A 21,874-nucleotide genomic window follows, 5' to 3' on the forward strand; every position below is an offset into this window, starting at 1 on the left:
CGTGTAGCTGTGGGGTCGGGTGGTCCATCATGAGGCTGTTGTCGGTGCAGTCTGGGAGCCATCTTGGCAGGGAGTGCTTCACATGGCAGCGAGAGCGCACCTCCTCGGAGACACAAACCAGGGCTGGAAGAAACATCACACAATTAGCTTTAACTCAGAGTTCGTAAGTGTCCACTGAGAGTGCCAGTGAGTTAATTTAAATTTTACATAGTAAATACCGCTATTTCTTAAAATCTACTGTGACACGTGTTTAATTCAGTTAAATTGATTTATTTTCAATTAACATATCGTAGTCATACAGGAAAAAGTGACCAAGTGCATTTTTTACAAAAACGTAATCATTGACTATTTGATATCTTACTAGCTTAATATTGCCCTGAAAACATCCCAAAGGATTTTAAACTTGGAAGTATAATAAACTGACATGTTAAAAATGACTAACTGCATTGATGTTCAATTTGTAGCCGAGCAAAAGTGACTTAAATGCCCCCCCTGAACATTTTACGTTTTGTTAGTTGGTCACGTTCTCCTGTACGACTACGATATCTGAAATGGCCGGTCGCATTGGGTATTATCACTCGGGAGTAATATCTACGGGAGTAGATAAAAGGATAATAGCCGTACTCTCTGTTTCCATGCATTCCGCGTCATTGCATGAAATGCATGAAATGTTTATTTCAATAGAAATCAATGATTGCACCCGTATTCAGAGACGGCGTTAATATCTGACCTTGAATTCGGCGTCACTCACCGGTCAGGTAGGCGATGGTGTCCCTGGTGACCTGGAACTTGTCGTGCGTGCCGGCCGTGATGGCGAGCAGCACGGCCAGCACGCGGCTCGTGCGCGACACCGTGGTGCCCGACGGGTGGCGGAACCCCTTCAGCAGGTGCCCCACCAGCGCAAAGTGGAAGTTGGACTTGAAGCTGCAACACAACACAGTAGAGCGCCACTACCCGGGATAGGAGATACAGGGCGTACTAATGTAACCCGAGCTGGGACTACTGTCACCATAGCAAACCATATGTCAGGTCCGAATCGGGTCTAGCCGACTTACTGAACTAACTAACTACTGATCCCTCACTGCAAACACCGGGACACTACCAGAAAATTTGGTGGTAGTTTTACAAACTTATATTAACCCGAGTGACATGGCAACAAGGAGAAGAGTGTGGCGTTCCATCCTTTCTGCCTACCACTGCGGGGAGACAGCGTGATGGTAGTAGTAGTAGTAGTAGTTGTAAAAATAATAATTGTAAATGAGGTGGTTGTCCAGAAAGGTTGCGATAAGTCCTCACACAATGGTCGAGTGCAGATTGATATGTACCTCAAGCCAACAGCGTGGTCCAGCTGCTTGAAGTGCCACTCCAGAGGTTCCCGAGTGCCCATCATGACTTGCTCCAGAGACTGGAACAAAAAATTCATCATTTATTGATTTGAAATATTTGGAGTATGTCCAAATTGTTTTTTCACAAATTCTGGGTTCAATCCACTCAGGAGATAACCACTTGATGCACATCCCATTTGCAACACCATCCACGATTTTTAAAGAGACCCTATTCAGCCAATAACCAGTGGGTTGATGTTCCTCCCAATACGCACCTGCGACTCAAACTGCCCCTGCGAGTCCAGCGTGTGCAGGTTCTGCTCCAGCAGGGCCAGCCCAGTGGCATACAGAGTGGGCTCATCCAACTGCAGGACCGAAATGGCCACCCAGAACAGGGCCCGATGTATAGGGGATTCCTGCAAACAGATTGCTTATTTTACACACTTTTTAACACATTTGCGGGAAACGCTTTAAACCATGGGTGGCCAACATTTTCAGTAGCCGGGCCAGATTTTAGAAATGAGATTTCCTACCGGGCCGTAAAACAAAATTTATTATATTATTCAAAGCAAACAATATAGATATTAGGTACTTTTTGCTTATTTGCATGTTAACCTCGTAATGCCGTTAAATATTATACATTTTCAAGATAGAAACAGAATCCTTGCATATCAGGCATGTCGGTTTTGTTTTAAATTCCACGAAAAAACAGTTTATAGTCCATCTGTCTTGAAAACTTCTCAGTTCTTCTGTTACTCTTCTCTTCTTTAGTCCAACGTCTTTACTACTTGACGCCATTATGGGTGTTGAAATTGCCAGGATAGTGAAATACTCCCATATATGGGATATGATACGAACTACGCACGATGGAATGTTCTTTTGGTGGTTTTGTGTACACTAAAGGAATACAATGTGTGATTTGCTCTGCGGGCCGCAAGTAGACACTCGGCGGGCCACATGAAGCCCGCAGGCCGCGGGTTGGCCACCCTTGCTTTAAACGCTAACAAAGTACAATCATACACTAAAATACAAACAAAGCTCAGGTCATGAACAATTTAGAAATACATAAAAATTTGAATTGTGATAAAACATTAATCAATAATGTATACGTCACCATTATTATCTGTTTCCTTTTACAAAAATTTCAGTTTCTCAACCCCCCCTCTTATTATTAACCTGTCAACCTCTATATATACTTGAATGATTTTTTTGCTTTTTAGTTTTAATATTCACTTGTAGATGAAAACATCTGTAGTTTTCGAAACTAGTCATGTGCAATGAAATAAAACTGAATTAACTCATTTCACAAGTGTTCAATTAAACAAAAATAAACAATCATACCAGATTTTAAAAAATCTTGTGGATCCATGTGAGCAAATACCTATTCCATATGGCACCCCAAGAAAAGTTCATGGAGCATAATGGACCCTTGGCTGAAACCTTGTGGATTCATGTGTGCATATACAATTCCCATATAGCACCCCAAAAAACATTATTGGAGCATCATAGACCCGTAGCAAATACCATGTGGATCCAAGTGTGCATATACGATTCCCATACAAACATTCTTGGAACATCATGGAACATTAGTTAAAACTATGTGGAACCATGTATATATATATATATATATATACGATTCCCATAAGACACCACATTTTTTTAGTAGCATCCAGAAGGAACCCTTAGCTAAAAACATGTGGATCCATGTGTGCATATACAGTTCCCATATGGCACCCCAAAAAATATTCATGGAGCATCATAGACCCGTAGCTAAAACCTTGTGGATCCATGAGTCCACAAATGGTTCCCATATGGCACCCCAAAAAACATTCATGGAGCATCATAGACCCGTAGCTAAAACCTTGTGGATCCATGAGTCCACAAATGGTTCCCATATGGCACCCCAAAAAACATTCATGGAGCATCATAGACCCGTAGCTAAAACCTTGTAGATCCATGAGTCCACAAACGGTTCCCATACGGCACCCCAAAAAACATTCATGGAGCATCATAGTCCCGTAGCTAAAACTTTGTGGATTCATGTGTGCATATACGATTCCCGTATAGCACCACAAAAAACATTCATGGAGCATCATAGACCCATAGCTAAAACTTTGTGGATCCATGTGTGCATATACGATTCCCGTATAGCACCACAAAAAACATTCAGGGAGCATCATAGACCCATAGCTAAAACTTTGTGGATCCATGTGTGCATATACGATTCCCGTATAGCACCACAAAAAACATTCATGGAGCATCATAGACCCATAGCTAAAACCTTGTGGATCCATGTGTGCATAAACAGTTCCCATATGGCACCCCAAAAACATTCATGGAGCATCATAGACCCGTAGCTAAAACTGTGTGGATCCATGTGTGCATATACGATTCCCGTATAGCACCACAAAAAACATTCATGGAGCATCATAGACCCATAGCTAAAACCTTGTGGATCCATATGTGTGCATAAACAGTTCCCATATGGCACCCCAAAAACATTCATGGAGCATCATAGTCCCGTAGCAAAAACTTTGTGGATCCATGTGTGCATATACGATTCCCGTATAGCACCACAAAAAACATTCATGGAGCATCATAAACCCATAGCTAAAACCTTGTAGATCCATGTGTGCATATACGATTCCCGTATAGCACCACAAAAAACATTCATGGAGCATCATAGACCCATAGCTAAAACCTTGTAGATCCATGTGTGCATATACGATTCCCGTATAGCACCACAAAAAACATTCATGGAGCATCATAGACCCATAGCTAAAACCTTGTAGATCCATGTGTGCATATACGATTCCCGTATAGCACCACAAAAAACATTCATGGAGCATCATAGACCCATAGCTAAAACTTTGTAGATCCATGTGTGCATATACGATTCCCGTATAGCACCACAAAAAACATTCATGGAGCATCATAGACCCATAGCTAAAACCTTGTAGATCCATGTGTGCATATACGATTCCCGTATAGCACCACAAAAAACATTCATGGAGCATCATAGACCCGTAGCTAAAACCTTGTGGATCCATGTGTGCATAAACAGTTCCCATATGGCACCCCAAAAACATTCATGGAGCATCATAGACCCGTAGCTAAAACTGTGTGGATCCATGTGTGCATATACGATTCCCGTATAGCACCACAAAAAACATTCATGGAGCATCATAGACCCATAGCTAAAACCTTGTGGATCCATATGTGTGCATAAACAGTTCCCATATGGCACCACAAAAAACATTCAGGGAGCATCATAGACCCATAGCTAAAACTTTGTGGATCCATGTGTGCATATACGATTCCCGTATAGCACCACAAAAAACATTCATGGAGCATCATAGACCCATAGCTAAAACCTTGTGGATCCATGTGTGCATAAACAGTTCCCATATGGCACCCCAAAAACATTCATGGAGCATCATAGACCCATAGCTAAAACCTTGTAGATCCATGTGTGCATATACGATTCCCGTATAGCACCACAAAAAACATTCATGGAGCATCATAGACCCGTAGCTAAAACCTTGTGGATCCATGTGTGCATATACGATTCCCGTATAGCACCACAAAAAACATTCATGGAGCATCATAGACCCATAGCTAAAACCTTGTAGATCCATGTGTGCATATACGATTCCCGTATAGCACCACAAAAAACATTCATGGAGCATCATAGACCCATAGCTAAAACCTTGTAGATCCATGTGTGCATATACGATTCCCGTATAGCACCACAAAAAACATTCATGGAGCATCATAGACCCATAGCTAAAACCTTGTAGATCCATGTGTGCATATACGATTCCCGTATAGCACCACAAAAAACATTCATGGAGCATCATAGACCCGTAGCTAAAACCTTGTGGATCCATGTGTGCATAAACAGTTCCCATATGGCACCCCAAAAACATTCATGGAGCATCATAGACCCGTAGCTAAAACTGTGTGGATCCATGTGTGCATATACGATTCCCGTATAGCACCACAAAAAACATTCATGGAGCATCATAGACCCATAGCTAAAACCTTGTGGATCCATATGTGTGCATAAACAGTTCCCATATGGCACCCCAAAAACATTCATGGAGCATCATAGTCCCGTAGCAAAAACTTTGTGGATCCATGTGTGCATATACGATTCCCGTATAGCACCACAAAAAACATTCATGGAGCATCATAGACCCATAGCTAAAACCTTGTAGATCCATGTGTGCATATACGATTCCCGTATAGCACCACAAAAAACATTCATGGAGCATCATAGACCCATAGCTAAAACCTTGTAGATCCATGTGTGCATATACGATTCCCGTATAGCACCACAAAAAACATTCATGGAGCATCATAGACCCATAGCTAAAACCTTGTAGATCCATGTGTGCATATACGATTCCCGTATAGCACCACAAAAAACATTCATGGAGCATCATAGACCCATAGCTAAAACCTTGTAGATCCATGTGTGCATATACGATTCCCGTATAGCACCACAAAAAACATTCATGGAGCATCATAGACCCATAGCTAAAACCTTGTAGATCCATGTGTGCATATACGATTCCCGTATAGCACCACAAAAAACATTCATGGAGCATCATAGACCCGTAGCTAAAACCTTGTGGATCCATGTGTGCATAAACAGTTCCCATATGGCACCCCAAAAACATTCATGGAGCATCATAGACCCGTAGCTAAAACTGTGTGGATCCATGTGTGCATATACGATTCCCGTATAGCACCACAAAAAACATTCATGGAGCATCATAGACCCATAGCTAAAACCTTGTGGATCCATATGTGTGCATAAACAGTTCCCATATGGCACCCCAAAAACATTCATGGAGCATCATAGTCCCGTAGCAAAAACTTTGTGGATCCATGTGTGCATATACGATTCCCGTATAGCACCACAAAAAACATTCATGGAGCATCATAAACCCATAGCTAAAACCTTGTAGATCCATGTGTGCATATACGATTCCCGTATAGCACCACAAAAAACATTCATGGAGCATCATAGACCCATAGCTAAAACCTTGTAGATCCATGTGTGCATATACGATTCCCGTATAGCACCACAAAAAACATTCATGGAGCATCATAGACCCATAGCTAAAACCTTGTAGATCCATGTGTGCATATACGATTCCCGTATAGCACCACAAAAAACATTCATGGAGCATCATAGACCCATAGCTAAAACCTTGTAGATCCATGTGTGCATATACGATTCCCGTATAGCACCACAAAAAACATTCATGGAGCATCATAGACCCATAGCTAAAACCTTGTAGATCCATGTGTGCATATACGATTCCCGTATAGCACCACAAAAAACATTCATGGAGCATCATAGACCCGTAGCTAAAACCTTGTGGATCCATGTGTGTCAGAGCATTATGAGTTCATTCAGAATTGTATTGTACGTACCGGACGCAGCAGAGGCTGCAGACGCGTGAGGCACATCACGATGGCCTCCAGCAGCGCTATGTCGGAGAAAGACTCCAGCGCCTTCACCAGGATCCTGAGCAGCTGCTTGATGTCCTGGTCCATGATGCTCTTGCCTGGCAACACACCAATCACGCATTAACGCAGCGCTCCGCAATCATTCATTACATTTTTTTACATCTCAACATTGATAATGAAGAATATGGAAGTCTGGGTATTTACAGGGCTTACGCTTATCATAGGCTGGGTTAGGTGATCACTTTACACATGTGTAACATCCACCAATTCTACCCACGATTGACGGTTATCAATGTCAGTTTTATTACGCTACTCAAAGTTTTGGAACTCCTATATGTGTCGCCTACTTTCGAAATCCCCCAGATCCATATAAGTCGATTTAACAAAAAATGACAAATTCTCCGGGTAATATTTACGTTTCAAAGATTTGTCTATCTTTAGATGAAATATTATAAAATAGAGAATTTTCCCTTACATTTTGAAAAGTTTTTCAGTATTTAAAAAATATTGTCAATACTCAATTGCCTTGCATTCTTTCCTTATATCACCATTGGAAAATCTATCATACATAATTTTACTGCACATTGTCTGAGAGATTGCATTCCAACTGTATTCAGATAACTCCATACTAGTCATATCCTGTAACAACTAATTAAAAATTTGCCACAAAATGCAAGGCAAACGTAGCCTTACTCGTTTCGTTTAACAAAATTTTGTTTAAAAGTAATTTGACGGATAGTGGTCATCTCAGCCTTGCGTTCTTTCCTTATATCACCATTTGAACATCTGTCACACATATTATCACATGTTTGTGTCTTGGTTGATACTCACTGATGCATCCAAAGACGATGAGCGCCCGAGGCTGCAGTGCCGGGTTGTAGCAGAAAGCAAAACTCTTGGACAGAGAAGTCCTGAGGAAGAGACAGACAATTATATAATACTGAATAATATTATTTATGTATGACTAGATGTATGGATGTGAAGGAGCGAGGAGTGTATGTCGGGACAGAAGAGTGTGGCGTTCCATCCTTTCTGCCTCCAAATTAAAATTTGGAGCATTGTGATATTTTTTATTTTTTCCGAGGCTCAGTAACTAATCGCCACAGTACACCAGTGTGCCGTGACACACACGCGCGGCTGAACAATGACTAAGGTGACTCAAAATTTAATACAAAGATTTATGCCCATGGAAGCCAAGCTAGCGGTTCACAACCGCGTGCTGGTACCGACACTAATGTATGGAAGCAAAACATGGAACTGGCAAAGGAAGGATGAAAGCAAAGAGAACTGTTGAAATGCTCGCCCTCAGACAAATGTGTGGAAAATCATTGTTTGACAGAATTAAAGATGAAGATATAAGAAAGGTATGTAAGTAACAAGGAATAATTGAAAAGATTAGGAAGAGATCTTTACGGTCATGCGGAGCGAATGGATAACGAGAGAATGACTAAGAAAATATATGTGGCGAATGTGAGCGGGAAAACAGAACGAGGACGACCGAAACGACGAGTGGTGCCAAAAGTCTGCGTAATCAGAGGGCATGTATGATTAGATGTATGGATGTGAAGGAGGTGAATGTATGTCGGGACGGAAGAGTGTGGCGTTCCATCCTTTCTGTCTACCCCTGCGGGGATGATGAAAACGTGATGGTAGTAGTAGTAGTAGTAGTAGTAAAAAGATTTCTGATATTTACTAGGGCACTAGTTTTGTATGCAGACTTACCATGTGTGCAGCCAGTCGCAGTTGGGAATGTCTCTCATGCAGGCCTCCATGATTTCCAGGAGCGCATCGGTGATGACCTCCAGAGAAGTCAGGGACAGCCTCTCCCGATCCGTTCCTGTGCTTCCGGAAGCGAACGCCCTCTCGTTGCCGAGCCGACTGAACAAATAAACAAGCAAATTAATTTAACAGCAGAGTATTGCATTTCGGGAATACCTCTTCCGTTTTAAAATAAGACAAAACTCTACTTGTGACCTCCTTGTCCGCCTCCGTAGTGTAATGGTCAGCATGCTCGGCTACCGTTCTGGAGGTCCCGGGTTCGATTCCCAGGGGGGTCAATATTATTAATTGATTCAGCAGTCACTTTGTGGTAAAATCTATCCATTTTTAATTAATGTTTTACTTGGTAAATACCACTATTTCTTAAAATCTACTGTGACACGTGTTTCGATGCATTCCGACACGGTGTTTGAAAATGATGCGGAATGCATCGAAACACGTGTCGCAGTAGATTTTAAGAAATAGTGGTTTTTACCAAGTAAAACATTAATAAAAAATGGGTCAATATTACCCTGGACCTGAAGCAGAGGGCTGATCACGTTTCCGTCTTGTGTTAACGATCAAGATAACACTGCGTTTATATAATGCAGTGCCCTATGCACCATTTCATTTTTCATTCAAACCCTTATCCGCACCCTATGGTGCATAGGGCACTGCATCATATAAACGCAGTGTTATCTCGATCGTTAACACATGAAGGAAAGGTGATCAGCCCTCCGCTTCAGGTACCAGTCCAGGGTAGTATTGAATAAATATTACAGTGAAAAAAATCACTTATATTTATTTTACTTCCCCCCCTGGGAATCAAACCCGGGACCTCCAGAACGGTAGCCGAGCGTGCTGACCATTACACTACGGAGGCGGACTATGCACCATTGGGGTGCGGATAAGGGTTTGAATGAAAAAATGAACTACTTGTGAATGTGATGAGACGTCATCGCAAGATGTCCCTCGTTTAGTGTGGGTATGTCCGATTTTAGGAAAAGAAAGATTTAAATCGGAAACAGAAGGTTTTTTCCATTTGAAAAACATTTAGTATATTTAAAAAAATAATTAAACAATACCTTGTCTTCAAAATGCAAAAACAACATTTTCTGCCCTGTAGCGGGTAAATATTAAGTTTAAAATATGCCTCTTTTGCTGGGGTATAGTACATTTTCTGGGCATTCCGAAAACATGCACAACTGAAAATTGACAATTTTTGATTTATGACGTTCTTGAAAGGAGTGAGCGATATATAGAGCCTCCAAGAATTTCAATAGTGTGGTTGTCAATCATAGGTGATCACTTAAACCAGCTTATGATGGTCGTAAGCCCCGTTAATTCCCAGACTTTCATATTCTTCTTTATCTGTGGCGAGATGTATAAAAATGGTAGTGATTGAAACTGAATTAAATCGAAATCCCGTCACCAGCGGACCGCAGGCGTAAAAAACGCATGTCTATACTTTGGTCACCTCGTGTGTGTGTGTGTTATTAAAACGGGAAGCCAGAAAAGGATATTTAAAGAATTCTTACTTACAGATCGTTTATTGATACAAGTTCTTACACTTTAATTACTATTGATATTAACTATTATAATTTAATCTAATTAATTAATGAAACTTTGAATTAAAATGAGAAGCTAGATACACGTCCTTTAGAACCAAACGATGCAGGCGAATCTCGGCCTCCTCTCTTCGGTTGGTCGCTTTTGTTGAATTCGTTCGGGAATCTCCGTGGCGAATTCGTATTTTCAGTGTTGCCAACTTGGCAGTGTAGCTACACGCCTACAATACTATTGAGTAACTGAACTATCAGAAAATCTAAGAAAGATTGAGAGAAGAAACAGTAGTAAGAAGACAGTAGAATAGAGAGATGCAGTTACAGTAGAGCAGCCAGAAAGAAGAGGAAAGAGAAGACAGAGGTGAAGGTCTTACCACCTATCGTTAGGGTGGCGGTAGCTGCTGCGGAAGGCCGTGACCGCCGCCGACTTAACCTTGGAGATCCCGAAGAAGTTGTAGAACTTGGGCAGGGAGAACTCGTCCAGAGACAGCCGCAGGACTCGCTGGGTCTCCTCTGCAAAGAACACCAATATAAGTTTATCCATCATTAAAAATTAAGCACTCGTTAGACTTGTCAAAGCAGAGATCAGGAAAAAATGCATTTTGCATGTGGGACACCACAATGGTGTGACTTTATTCCTCATCTCACATTTTGGTCTCGGTCGCTTTCAACATTTTTGCTTTCGGAATCGTTGTTCATTACAAAAACATAATATTTTCGTCATTGCTGTATAAATTTTAACACGTTGTCGGCGGGACACGGCATTTGCCATTTTTCGCGGACTGTCGGTCAACTGCGGGACACGGCAAATGCCGTTTTTGTTGACTGTCGGTTATCGGCGGGAAACGGCAATATACGGGTTTGTTATCAGCGTGAAATAAAACGCGTTGAAGGGTACCTGCTGGGTAATCTGCTACCTGGGTGATAGGCGATAGTGTTTTGACGTTATTTGAGATGTCTTGTCTAGATTAGCTAGTGTGTCGCTTGTAAAGGCATCCCCAGAAATCTAGAGTTTTTATGCGATCTTAATCTCAAGTTTAGTTTGAGCCATTTCACGTATTGGACTATTTTTCATACCGCTCGCACTGTTTTGTTTACTGTTTGGTATTTTATTATTTGAATATATTAGCATTGTATAGGGAATGATACCTCGGAGGGGAAGACTATTTTTTATAGTTTACAATGCTTCTAAAATTGTGAAATACGGAACACTTAATTAAAAATTATGATTATAATTTATTTTTGATGATCAAATGTCATATATGATTTCTTTGAAAGTTTCAATCGAAAATATTATTTGGTTTAGAAATTGTGTCAATTTTAAGAAAGCGATATATTTTTGCGCTAATCGCGAAAAACACCCGCTATAGGCTAGAGTCTATTGTTCGAAGCGCCCGACTACAATGTGTTAATTAGGTAGAGTCATATTTATGACGATAGTAAACAAATAAAAAACAGTACACAAAACACTTGTTAGTTAACCTGTTAACCGGACGGGACGCATTAATACGTCCAACGTCAACAATATCGGGTACGGGAAAGACATATGAATACGTCCTTGAAATATATATTTATTATAGTACATATATATGGACGTATATTTATCCAACAACAAAGGTATTAGTCATCCATACATGTCTCTACATGAATTTAAGACACGGAGTGAATCAGTATTCGCGTCCGTTACAAGTTGCGGAATTGGACAGCGGACCGCCGGGTTAACAGGTTAATTATAACTTCCTTTTCGTTCCACACAGCTAATAAATATAATAATGATTGAAATAGTTAATGATAATTTAGATTGCCTAAACCGATTGAACAGACTATACGATACTAAGAGCACGCGACGAACACGGGACGACCGGAAGTATTCATGATAAAATTGACACAAAATTAAAATAATTTTGATATTTTACGACACTAAATCAAAGAGAACTAATTCATCCATGCCTCAAACCAAATTTAAGTGCAAAAAATTATCCATAGGTGTTAATATAAATATGTAAAGTTGAAAAGCGACTATGCATGCAATGCGCAGTGAACGGTACTTCTATTGTGGGTTCTAGTTGAACACCTACTTAAATTAACAGAAGGGAAGCAAGATGAAAGCGGATTACTTTTAACACAGATTTATTCACAACATTTTGAGTGTGTCCAAATACTTGTTCACAAAATCTGGATTATCTCCAATTACAGGAGTTACTTTCATATTATTTTTTGACATCTTATCAAAGATGAAGAAGAATATGGAAGTCTGGGCATTTAAGGTCGTAAGCCCCGTAAATGCCCGGACTTCCATATTCTTCTTCATCTTTGATGAGATATCAAAAAATAATACAGATTTATTCAGTTCTAGAAAACGACAGTCAAGAAATATTTAAGAATAATCGCGTGATTCTAATGTAAGCGCAGTTGGAGAAGGGCGTGTCGATCACTGGACGAGCGGTAGCGGAATGTGACGCCCTGGTTTTTGTTCGGACCGAGCTCGGCTTCGTTCTGCATTTCTTGCTTGCGTGTTCGATTATGCTCGTTCGTTCGATTATGTTGTGGGTTGCCACACTATAAAAACGACAAAAGATGCGATGCGCAGCTTACGGGTCAAGCAGGTTTAGATTTTGCATTAAACATAATATGTAATATATATTTTTGCATTATATTAATTTTAAAAATCAATCGATATTGAACAAACTTTATTTTTATCTTTCGTGTACCTCTAAAATTTCTTCATTTGGCAGTTGACCTTGAACAGAAAAAGTTTGCGGAACACTGTGTTAGACCACTCATTGCGTTGTGCGGTGAGGTGGAACAGTTAGGGCAGAGAACAAAGAGAGTCACCTGAGAAGCTGGGCTTGGTACACGTGCAGAGGGAGTGGATGACGTTGATGACCAGGCCGTGCGTGGAGGCGCGCATGCTCAGGGAGCCGGAGCACACGAGGAAGGTCACCGCGTGGAACAGGTAGGGCAGGTGGCGGGCCACATCCAAGCAGTTGTTGAAGGACAACATCAACTGGAATTGAGACATTAATTATTAACCGGTTAACTGCAGGCAGGTACATGTATGGCGGTACCCAGCACGCCGCGAATTTTACCACAAAAATAAAACCTTCTAAACATATTGTTATTGAAAGTGTAATAACGTTTATTTATAAAACTTACCAAATAAATGAACAAATGAGTGAGGAAAGAACGGTAAAACAAATTTATGAGGCAAATGTAAGTGGAAAAAAGGGCAGAGGAAGACCGAGAAAAACATGGCATGATCAGGTATGCCAAATACTTGAAAGTGGTCAGGTTAGGAGTCGTAACAATCGGCAGGTATGTATGAGGAAATACATGAATGTGGAAGAGGCGATGAATGTTTCCAAAGACAGAGTGGGGTAGCGTTCTATTCTCTCTGTCTACCCCTGCAGGGAAACGGCGTGATGGTTAGTTAGTTAGTTAGTTAGTTACCGGATAAATGAAGAGCGCGCCAGTCGTTCAGTCATTTATCCATAATCATAAAATTAATTGTTCATGGTGCAGGCTTGTCACAAAAATTGTCATAAAAAATATGAAAACTAAATTATATGTCAAAAGTAATTGTTTATGTTAGTTTAATATTAAGAAATACACACACACACACACACACTTTGATTTAAAAAAATTATATATAAAAAATCATCAGAATCAACACCAAAATCCAAATCCCAAAAGGGCCCAAAGAGGATTTCTGGAGATTGAAACGGATCGGAGGAAAAAATGACTCCGCTTTCAACCGATCCACGGGATTGAAACTAGAGAAGACAAGAGATAAGACATCGCTCACTCCTTTCAAGAACGTCATAAATAAAAAATTGTCAATTTTCAGTTGTGCACGTTTTCGGAATGCCCAGAAAATGTACTAAATCCCAGCAAAAGCGGCATATTTTTAACTTAATATTTACCCGCTACAGGGCAAAAAGTGTTGTTTTTGCATTTTGAAGAAAAGGTATTGTTTAATAATTTTTCTTAAATATACTAAATATTTTTCAAATGGAGAAAAAACCTTCAGGTTTTACCTAAAAAGATCTGTTGCACAGTTAAAAGTTCAATAAGTGGCTTGATATTTATTTTTAATACATTGCATTATATTTTTTAACTTTCAAAACGTTCTGAAAAATCAAGTTTTTTGATTTATGACGTTCTTGAAAAAGTGAGCGACATGTGTACCAAGTATCTGGCGAGGATGGCAATGTCGTCCCACATCTGATGCTGCTCCAACGCCGGAGTCGGGGAGTGACACGTCTTGTCCACCACCTGAAATTAATAAATAAATACACATTGTTTGTAAATGATGCGGAACGTATCAAAACACGTGTCACTATAATTTTAAGATAGAGTATTAACGGAGTAAAACTTGTATTAAAAATGGATAGAACACAAACGCACTGCCGGCTTTTGGAAAACTCAAACAGATTCTACAAAATAAAGATTCCATGCATTGCTTTCTTTGCATTTTTTGACCATTTTATTATTTCAAAATTGGAATATGACTGTGCGGAGTTTCATTGCAAAAAATCTCTTTTAACACATTGTAGTCGGGCGCTTCGAACAATAGACTCTAGCCTATAGCGGACGTTTTTCGCGATTAGTGCAAAAATATATCGCTTTCTTAAAATTGACACAATTTCTAAACCAAATAATATTTTCGATTGAAATTTTCAAAGAAATCATAAATGACATTTGATCATCAAAAATTAATTATAATCATAATTTTTAATTAAGTATTCCGTATTTCACAATTTTAGAAGCATTGTAAACTATAAAAAATAGTCTTCCCCTCCGAGGCATCATTCCCTATACAATGCTAATATATTCAAATAATAACATACCAAACAGTAAACAAAACAGTGCGAGCGGTATGAAAATAGTCCAATACGTGACATGACTCAAACTAAACTGGAGATTGAGATCGCATAAAAACTGTAGATTTCTGGCGATGTCTTTACAAGCGACACACTAGCCAATCCGGACAAGGCATCTCAAATAACGTCAACAGACTGTCGCCTAGCACCCAGGAAGCAGATTACCCTTCAACGCGTTTTATTTCACGCTGATAACAAACCCGTATATTGCCGTTTCCTGCCGATAACCGACAGTCGACAAAAACGGCATTTGACAGTCCGCAAAAAACGGCAAATGCCGTGTCCCGCCGACAGCGTGTTAATCAAATCTTATTTGAGTTTGAAAAATGTATTTTATATTTCTTAATTCTATAAATTTTCTTATACAAACTCCTTACCCGACACATCCGGCCGATGATCTTCTTGGCTACAAGCTGCACGTTGGCCGAGGCCAGCGCCACCGCGGTATCCGCCATGATCTCCACCATAGGGGACCCCAGACCTGCGGAGTCAAACCACCATGAGCCTCCCAGACCATCACTCAACACTCAACACCAGACAAAAAGATATAAAGGTGGAGACTGACCGGAGCGTTTCGTCGTAACGTAACGTCGTAACATCGCTTGCGGCAACCATCCGAAACTATGGATGCAGCGCTCGGCTCCCTGTACTGACTATATGAATTCTCGTATCGTAACGTGTTTTGTTAGGACCAAAAGTGGAGGTCAGTCTTCACCTTTAGAATGTAAAAATATTAGAGAGAAGAACTCAACATACTACCAATATAAAAGAGATTAATATATTAATGCTTATTTTTAAATGTGTATTGTATGTAGAAGATACACCGCCTCCGTAGTGTATGGTTGGCTAGCTTGGCTACCATACTGGAGGTCTCGAGTTCAATTCCCAGAGGGGGTCAAATGAATAAAGTGCTTTTTTTACTCTAATATTTATTCAATATTATCCTGGACTAGTACCTGAAGCTGAGGGCTGATAACCATTCCATCATGTGTTAACGGTCAAGATAACACTGCGTTTATATGATGTAGTGCCCTATGCACCATCGGGTGCGGATAAGGGTTTAATAATGTATGATGTCTGTATCAAGCAGTTCGGCTGTCCAAACTTAAAACACAGTAAGGGACATTTTTTTGTTGTACTTTTTTTTTTTGGATTTTTGGACTAAGTAGCAACCAATTGGTCAAAAATGCAAAAAAAGGTACTACGAAAAAAATGTCCCTTACTGTGTTTTGAGTTTGGACAGCCGAGTTGACAAGGATTTGGACATACTCAAAATGTTACAAAATAGGGTTGCGTTGATTTTAAATTGACGGGGTACACAAATCCGGAATCAGCAGCGGAACGGGGAGTCGGGAAGGCGCAGTTACCCGAGGAGACGCTCCTCTGGATGAAGTTGTCTAGGACCATGTCGATGAGCTCGGGCACCTGGCCGATGGAGCCCCAGATCTTAGCCTGGATGCTGGGATACATCTCCACCTCCTCGATGGTGAGGATGATCAGCTTCTCCAGGATCTGCGCCACCTGCTTCTGCCTCTTGGACTCGTCGGACGGCTTGCAGAACCTACACACAATTAATACATGCTATTTTATTACAAAACTTATCACAAGTTTAACCAGATCCGCGCGGCTCGCATAACCGTATGTGTTTTCACAAAACGTGCCCCGTATTTCAAACCTCAGTTCAACTTGGAGGGATTTTTTCATGGTGTGGAACTTTGGATAAAATAATACGTCAATCCTTGGCCTTATGACATCTGTTGAAATATCTGACTTATAATTTGTAACATCAAAAGGATAAATAAAAGAACGGATCCCTGATTTGTCTTGAGGTCGATAATTAGTCCGCGCCATAATCGTGCCCTGTATCTGTCTCACTCTCGACGCTGCGCATCGCCAGTGGGTAAGAGTGACACACGATGCGTGCTTTTATTTGTTTATGTTGTGATCTTATTTGTTTATACAAGAATAATGTGACAGAAGTGTATTATAGAGTGCCAAAAAGGCACAATGAATCCCATTGAACGTTTTTGTTTAGGAAAGTAAATCGTTTCTTAACTAAATACATGATAAAAGTAATCATTTAAAAAACGGAAAAATACCGCCCCGCGCACGGGCGGCTATCAGGAACAAAGTTAACACTGTTAAAAGGTTAACAGTATTGTATCGTCTAGTGCAAGGGTGGTCCAACCCATGGCCCGCGGGCCGCATGCGGCCCGCCGGTTGTCTTTTTGTGGCCCGCGGAGCAAATCACACATTTTTCTATAAGTACATAAAATCACCAAAAGAACATTCCATCGTGCGTAGTTTGTATCTTATCCCATATATGGAAGTATCTCACTATCGTGACAACATGATATCCCGAAACCGAATAAAATCACAAGTAATTTAAGTTAATATCACATTTGAATAATTTTAAAAAGTATCTCAGGAGGATAGCGTACCTGACTAGGTTGGCCAGCCACGGGGTCATGTACTCCAGACACAAATGCTTCAGCTCTATGGTGGATCCCCGGAAACCCTAAAACATAACATCATATTTAATCTTTCACTTTCATTTCTGAATGCAGTCGAAATGCGATCTCTCAGGAGAATGTGCGACAAAACGATGTATGATAGATGTGCGAATAGTGAAATAAGGAAGGAATGCAAAGCTGAGATAAGCATTATCGATAAAATTAAGAAAGGTGTGTTGAGATGGTTTGGACATGTGGAACGAATGAGTGACGAAAAAACGGTAAAACAAATTTATGAGGCGAATGTTAGTGGGAAAAGAAGCAGAGGAAGACCGAGAAAAACATGGCACGATCAGGTATGCCAAATACTTGAAAGTGGTCAGGTTAGGAGTCGTAACAATCGGCGGGTATGTATGAGGAGATGCATGAACGTGGAAGAGGCGAAGAATGTTTGCAAGGACAGAGTGGTGTGGCGCTCTATTCTCTCTGCCTACCCCTGCGGGGAAGCGGCGTGATGATTAGTTAGTTAGTTAGTTATATTTAATCTTTCCCTTACTGATCATGCACATGATCCGAAGGGGGGTACCAAAATACCCCAGTTCATATTTGCTGCGAGCTGCGTACTATGATTTCCATACAAATCTAAAACAATTATTAACCCTTTCCGGTCCATAAAAAAACAGGTTTTTTTTGTAATTGTAGGATATTTTGAGGGGTTTGAATTATTAGAATAATAATGAGTAAGGCCTCGTATTGGAACGCACTATTTTTTAAGTAATAACTACAAAGCGTCTATTTAAGTTGCCTGTCTGCAGGTAGGATAGTCAGGACAGGGAAGGTAAATGTGAAAAATAAATCACAAACACCCAGATCAATTGAAAATAAATCTTTCTTGAATTCATTTTGCAATTGGCGGGATAGAACCTGCGACGCCAGTTTCGCAGTCGAGCGTCTACCCAACTACGCCACGGCGCCTGTCGTGTTTGATATTCCCAAATTTCGCGGAGAGTGCAGTATAGTAGCTGGATTCGAACCTGGTCTGAACTTACCTGTATGCATTCCTCGAGGAACTCCAAGGTAAGGTGTGGTTCGTTGGTGGCCAGCTTCTCGCTCACAGACTTGATGAAGATGGTGTTGTTGGAGGGTATGCAGAGACCTATAGGAAAAAAAATTAGGTGGTGAAAAAATTACAAAGATAAAATTTGTGAAAATTTTATATTCAGGCAGTTAAATACACATTTTTTTAAATCTCTATCCGCACCCAATGGCGCATAGGGCACTGCATCGTATTCATCACATTAACATATAATGGTGGGTATTTCGGTGGAATTTATTTGTACTCCTAGACCTAATAATTGCAATTATTATTAGTATATAAGGACATTTTAGTACGCGTACATAAAGTAGAATTCAACCAAATAAACTATGATTAATTTTGGATATATTACCCAACAATTCAATATGGAATTCTACCAACTGTCTGCAGTTACAATAAATAATATTTATCTCTATTATGAGCGCGAATCCGCCCACAGATAGTGAGTTAAGAAGTCAAAAATGCGAAACGCAAGTAATCTAAGTCAACATAACCTCAAATCTGGATTGTCTGGGAGTTTTGTCTCTCACCTGAGGTCTCCAGCAGCTGGCCCTCTATCTTGAGGTCGAAGGTGGCGGTGAGCGCGCAGAGCTGGTTGTAGGCGGCCGTGCGCAGGGACGGGTCCGCGCTGCCGAGGTTCAGCAGCGCCATGTTGAGCAGCGTGCCCGGCACGTCCTTGGGCCGGATCTTCTGGTGCACCGTCACCGAGTCCTGGGGGAAACTCCTCGGTCAATCATGATAGTGATCTTTTAGATATTATTTATCTAATACATATTATTTGATTCATAAATAATGTCATAATTCGAAAAATTATGGGTTCTAAGAAATTGTGAACAAGCCTTAGCAGTTGATTGAATTTCCACCAATCCTGTACATGAACAAGCCTTACCAATCAAGTTCCCAGCAATTGTATACGTGAACAAGCCTTACCAGTTAAGTTCTCAGCGATTGTGTACAAGAACAAGCCTTACCAGTCAAGTTCCCAGGAATTGTGTACATGAATGAGCCTTACTGGTCGCCTGAGTTTCCAGCAATCGTGTACATGAACAAGCCTTACCAGTCAAGTTCCCAGCGATTGTGTACAAGAACAAGCCTTACCAGTCAAGTTCCCAGCGATTGTGTACATGAATGAGCCTTACTGGTCGCCTGAGTTTCCAGCAATCGTGTACATGAACGAGCCTTACAAGTCAAGTTCCCAGTGATTGTGTACATGAATGAGCCTTACTGGTCGCCTGAGTTTCCAGCAATCGTGTACATGAACGAGCCTTACAAGTCAAGTTCCCAGTGATTGTGTACATGAATGAGCCTTAATGGTCGCCTGAGTTTCCAGCAATCTTGTACATGAACGAGCCTTACCAGTCAAGTTCCCAGCGATTGTGTTCATGAATGCGCCTTACTGGTCGACTGGGTTCTCAGAAATTGCGTACGTGAACAAGCCTTCCCAATCAAGTTCCCAGCGATTGTGTATATGAACAAGCCTTACCGGTTGACTGAGCTCCCAGCGGTTGCGTATGTGTATGATAGACTGCACGATGCTGTCGCAATCGTTGTGTATAAAGCTGAGTGGACCGCTCTCGTTGGTAATGGTCAGAGTGAACTGGTTGTCGTCGACAAGGCAGACCTGAAATTCGACCTTAGATCGATTAAAATATAAATTATAGTTCTCAAACATATGTTCAAAGTGCTTCAGTACATGCTAGAAACGCTTGCAATACTTATAAAATGTAGTACCTCTTCGATTTCGGAAGCGTAGTACACATCGTTCAGCAGTACGGAGTGCGATAGGACTTTGGTTTTTTCCGAAGAGGTTATCTGGATGGCCGTAGGGCCCACCTAGAAATATCAATTCGTCTGTGAATACATTGGAGCTAAAACAAATGAACAAATACTATTTTTTGACATCTCATCAAGGATGAAGAAGAATATGGAAGACTGAGCTGACGACCGTCATAGGCTGGTTTAAATGACCACTTTACACACGTGTAACATTCACCCATTCTACCCATTATTGGCAACCACACTACTCAAATTCTTGGAAGTTCTAAATATATGAACCAATTTCGAAGTGGCTTGATATTTATTTTTAATAAATTATACTGTATTTTAAAACTTTAAAAACGCTCTCCTGAAAAATCAAGTTTTTTTTATTTATGACTTTCTTGAAAAGAGTGAGCGATATGTTATATAATATATGTTTTCAGATTATATTAACTTTTATAATAAATCAATTTAAAATAAACTTGTATTTTTTCTTTTCCTCTAAAAATTCTTCATTTGGCAGGTGTACCTAACTGACTAACTAACTAACCATCACGCCGCTTCCCCGCAGGGGTAGGCAGAGAGAATCGAACGCCAAACCACTCGGTCTTTGCAAACATTCTTTGCCTCTTATACATTCATGCATCTCCTCATACATACCCGACGATTATTACGACTCCTGACCCGGCCGCTTTCAAGTATTTGACATACCTGATTGTGCCAAGTTTTCCTCGGTCGTCCTCTGCTTCTTTTTCCAACTACATTCGCCTCATAAATTTGTTTAACCGTTCTTTCTTCACTCATACGCTCCACATGTCCAAACCATCTCGACACACCTTTCTTAATTTTATCGATAATGCTTATCTCAGCCTTACATTCTTTCCTTATTTCATCATTCGAACATCTATCGAACATCATTTTGCCACACATTCGTCTGAGCGATCGCATTTCGACTGCATTCAGTCTGCTTTCATCCTTCTTTTGCCAACTCCATGCTTCGCTTCCATACATAAGGGTTGGAACCAGAACTCCATTGTGTACTGCCAGTTTAGCTTCCGCTGATAGATTTTTATTTGCTAAAACTGATTTTAGTGCACCATTCACTCTGTGCAGGTGTACCTTGAACAGAAAAAGTTTGCGGAACACTGGTATAGTTCATTGGGCTGTTGACAGTATCAGATCATCTCTCCATGCACTTGACTGCTCCCGGCGTGGCTTTGTGAAGGTCTACAGTCTGGTACTCTGCCACCTACCTTTATGGCCACCTTGGTGTCCTTGTGGGACAGCTTCAGCGCGTTGTTGAAGACCTTCAGGTCCTCGTCCAGAGAGAGCGTGGCTCCGGGGAGCTTCTGCTGGTCTATTTCGATGACGTCGTTCAGCTTGTCCTTGTTGTCTATGAATATGAGCTTCCTGTTTCCCTGAAACACACAATAAGTGATGTCAAGTATAACATTTTGAGTGTGTCCAAATACTTGTTCACAAAATCTGGATTATCTCCAATTACAGGAGTTATTTTCATATTATTTTTTGACATCTCATCAAAGATGAAGAA

General features: G+C 40.6%; 1 protein-coding gene across 1 annotated transcript in view; it reads right to left on the reverse strand.

The window, feature by feature from the left end:
* The window catches only part of LOC148302382 (neurofibromin-like), a 92,803-nt gene that overhangs the window by 18,168 nt on the left and 52,761 nt on the right, over positions 1-21,874 (reverse strand). The window contains exons 36-53 of the mRNA XM_088271692.1: positions 21,576-21,740; positions 20,296-20,397; positions 20,048-20,185; positions 19,095-19,275; positions 18,518-18,624; positions 17,457-17,533; positions 16,383-16,576; positions 15,393-15,496; positions 14,321-14,407; positions 12,968-13,139; positions 10,507-10,645; positions 8,532-8,687; positions 7,641-7,720; positions 6,774-6,907; positions 1,601-1,741; positions 1,326-1,405; positions 752-924; positions 2-123 (exon numbers count right to left, since the gene is read on the reverse strand). Coding sequence (XP_088127818.1) covers positions 2-123; positions 752-924; positions 1,326-1,405; positions 1,601-1,741; positions 6,774-6,907; positions 7,641-7,720; positions 8,532-8,687; positions 10,507-10,645; positions 12,968-13,139; positions 14,321-14,407; positions 15,393-15,496; positions 16,383-16,576; positions 17,457-17,533; positions 18,518-18,624; positions 19,095-19,275; positions 20,048-20,185; positions 20,296-20,397; positions 21,576-21,740 — 2,352 coding nt within the window. The remainder of the gene's footprint in view (position 1; positions 124-751; positions 925-1,325; positions 1,406-1,600; positions 1,742-6,773; positions 6,908-7,640; positions 7,721-8,531; positions 8,688-10,506; positions 10,646-12,967; positions 13,140-14,320; positions 14,408-15,392; positions 15,497-16,382; positions 16,577-17,456; positions 17,534-18,517; positions 18,625-19,094; positions 19,276-20,047; positions 20,186-20,295; positions 20,398-21,575; positions 21,741-21,874) is intronic.

The sequence above is a fragment of the Brachycentrus maculatus genome, unplaced genomic scaffold (genome assembly GCF_059751285.1).
Source record: "Brachycentrus maculatus isolate JH-2025_06_01 unplaced genomic scaffold, ASM5975128v1 h1tg000458l, whole genome shotgun sequence".
NCBI lineage: Eukaryota > Metazoa > Arthropoda > Insecta > Trichoptera > Brachycentridae > Brachycentrus > Brachycentrus maculatus.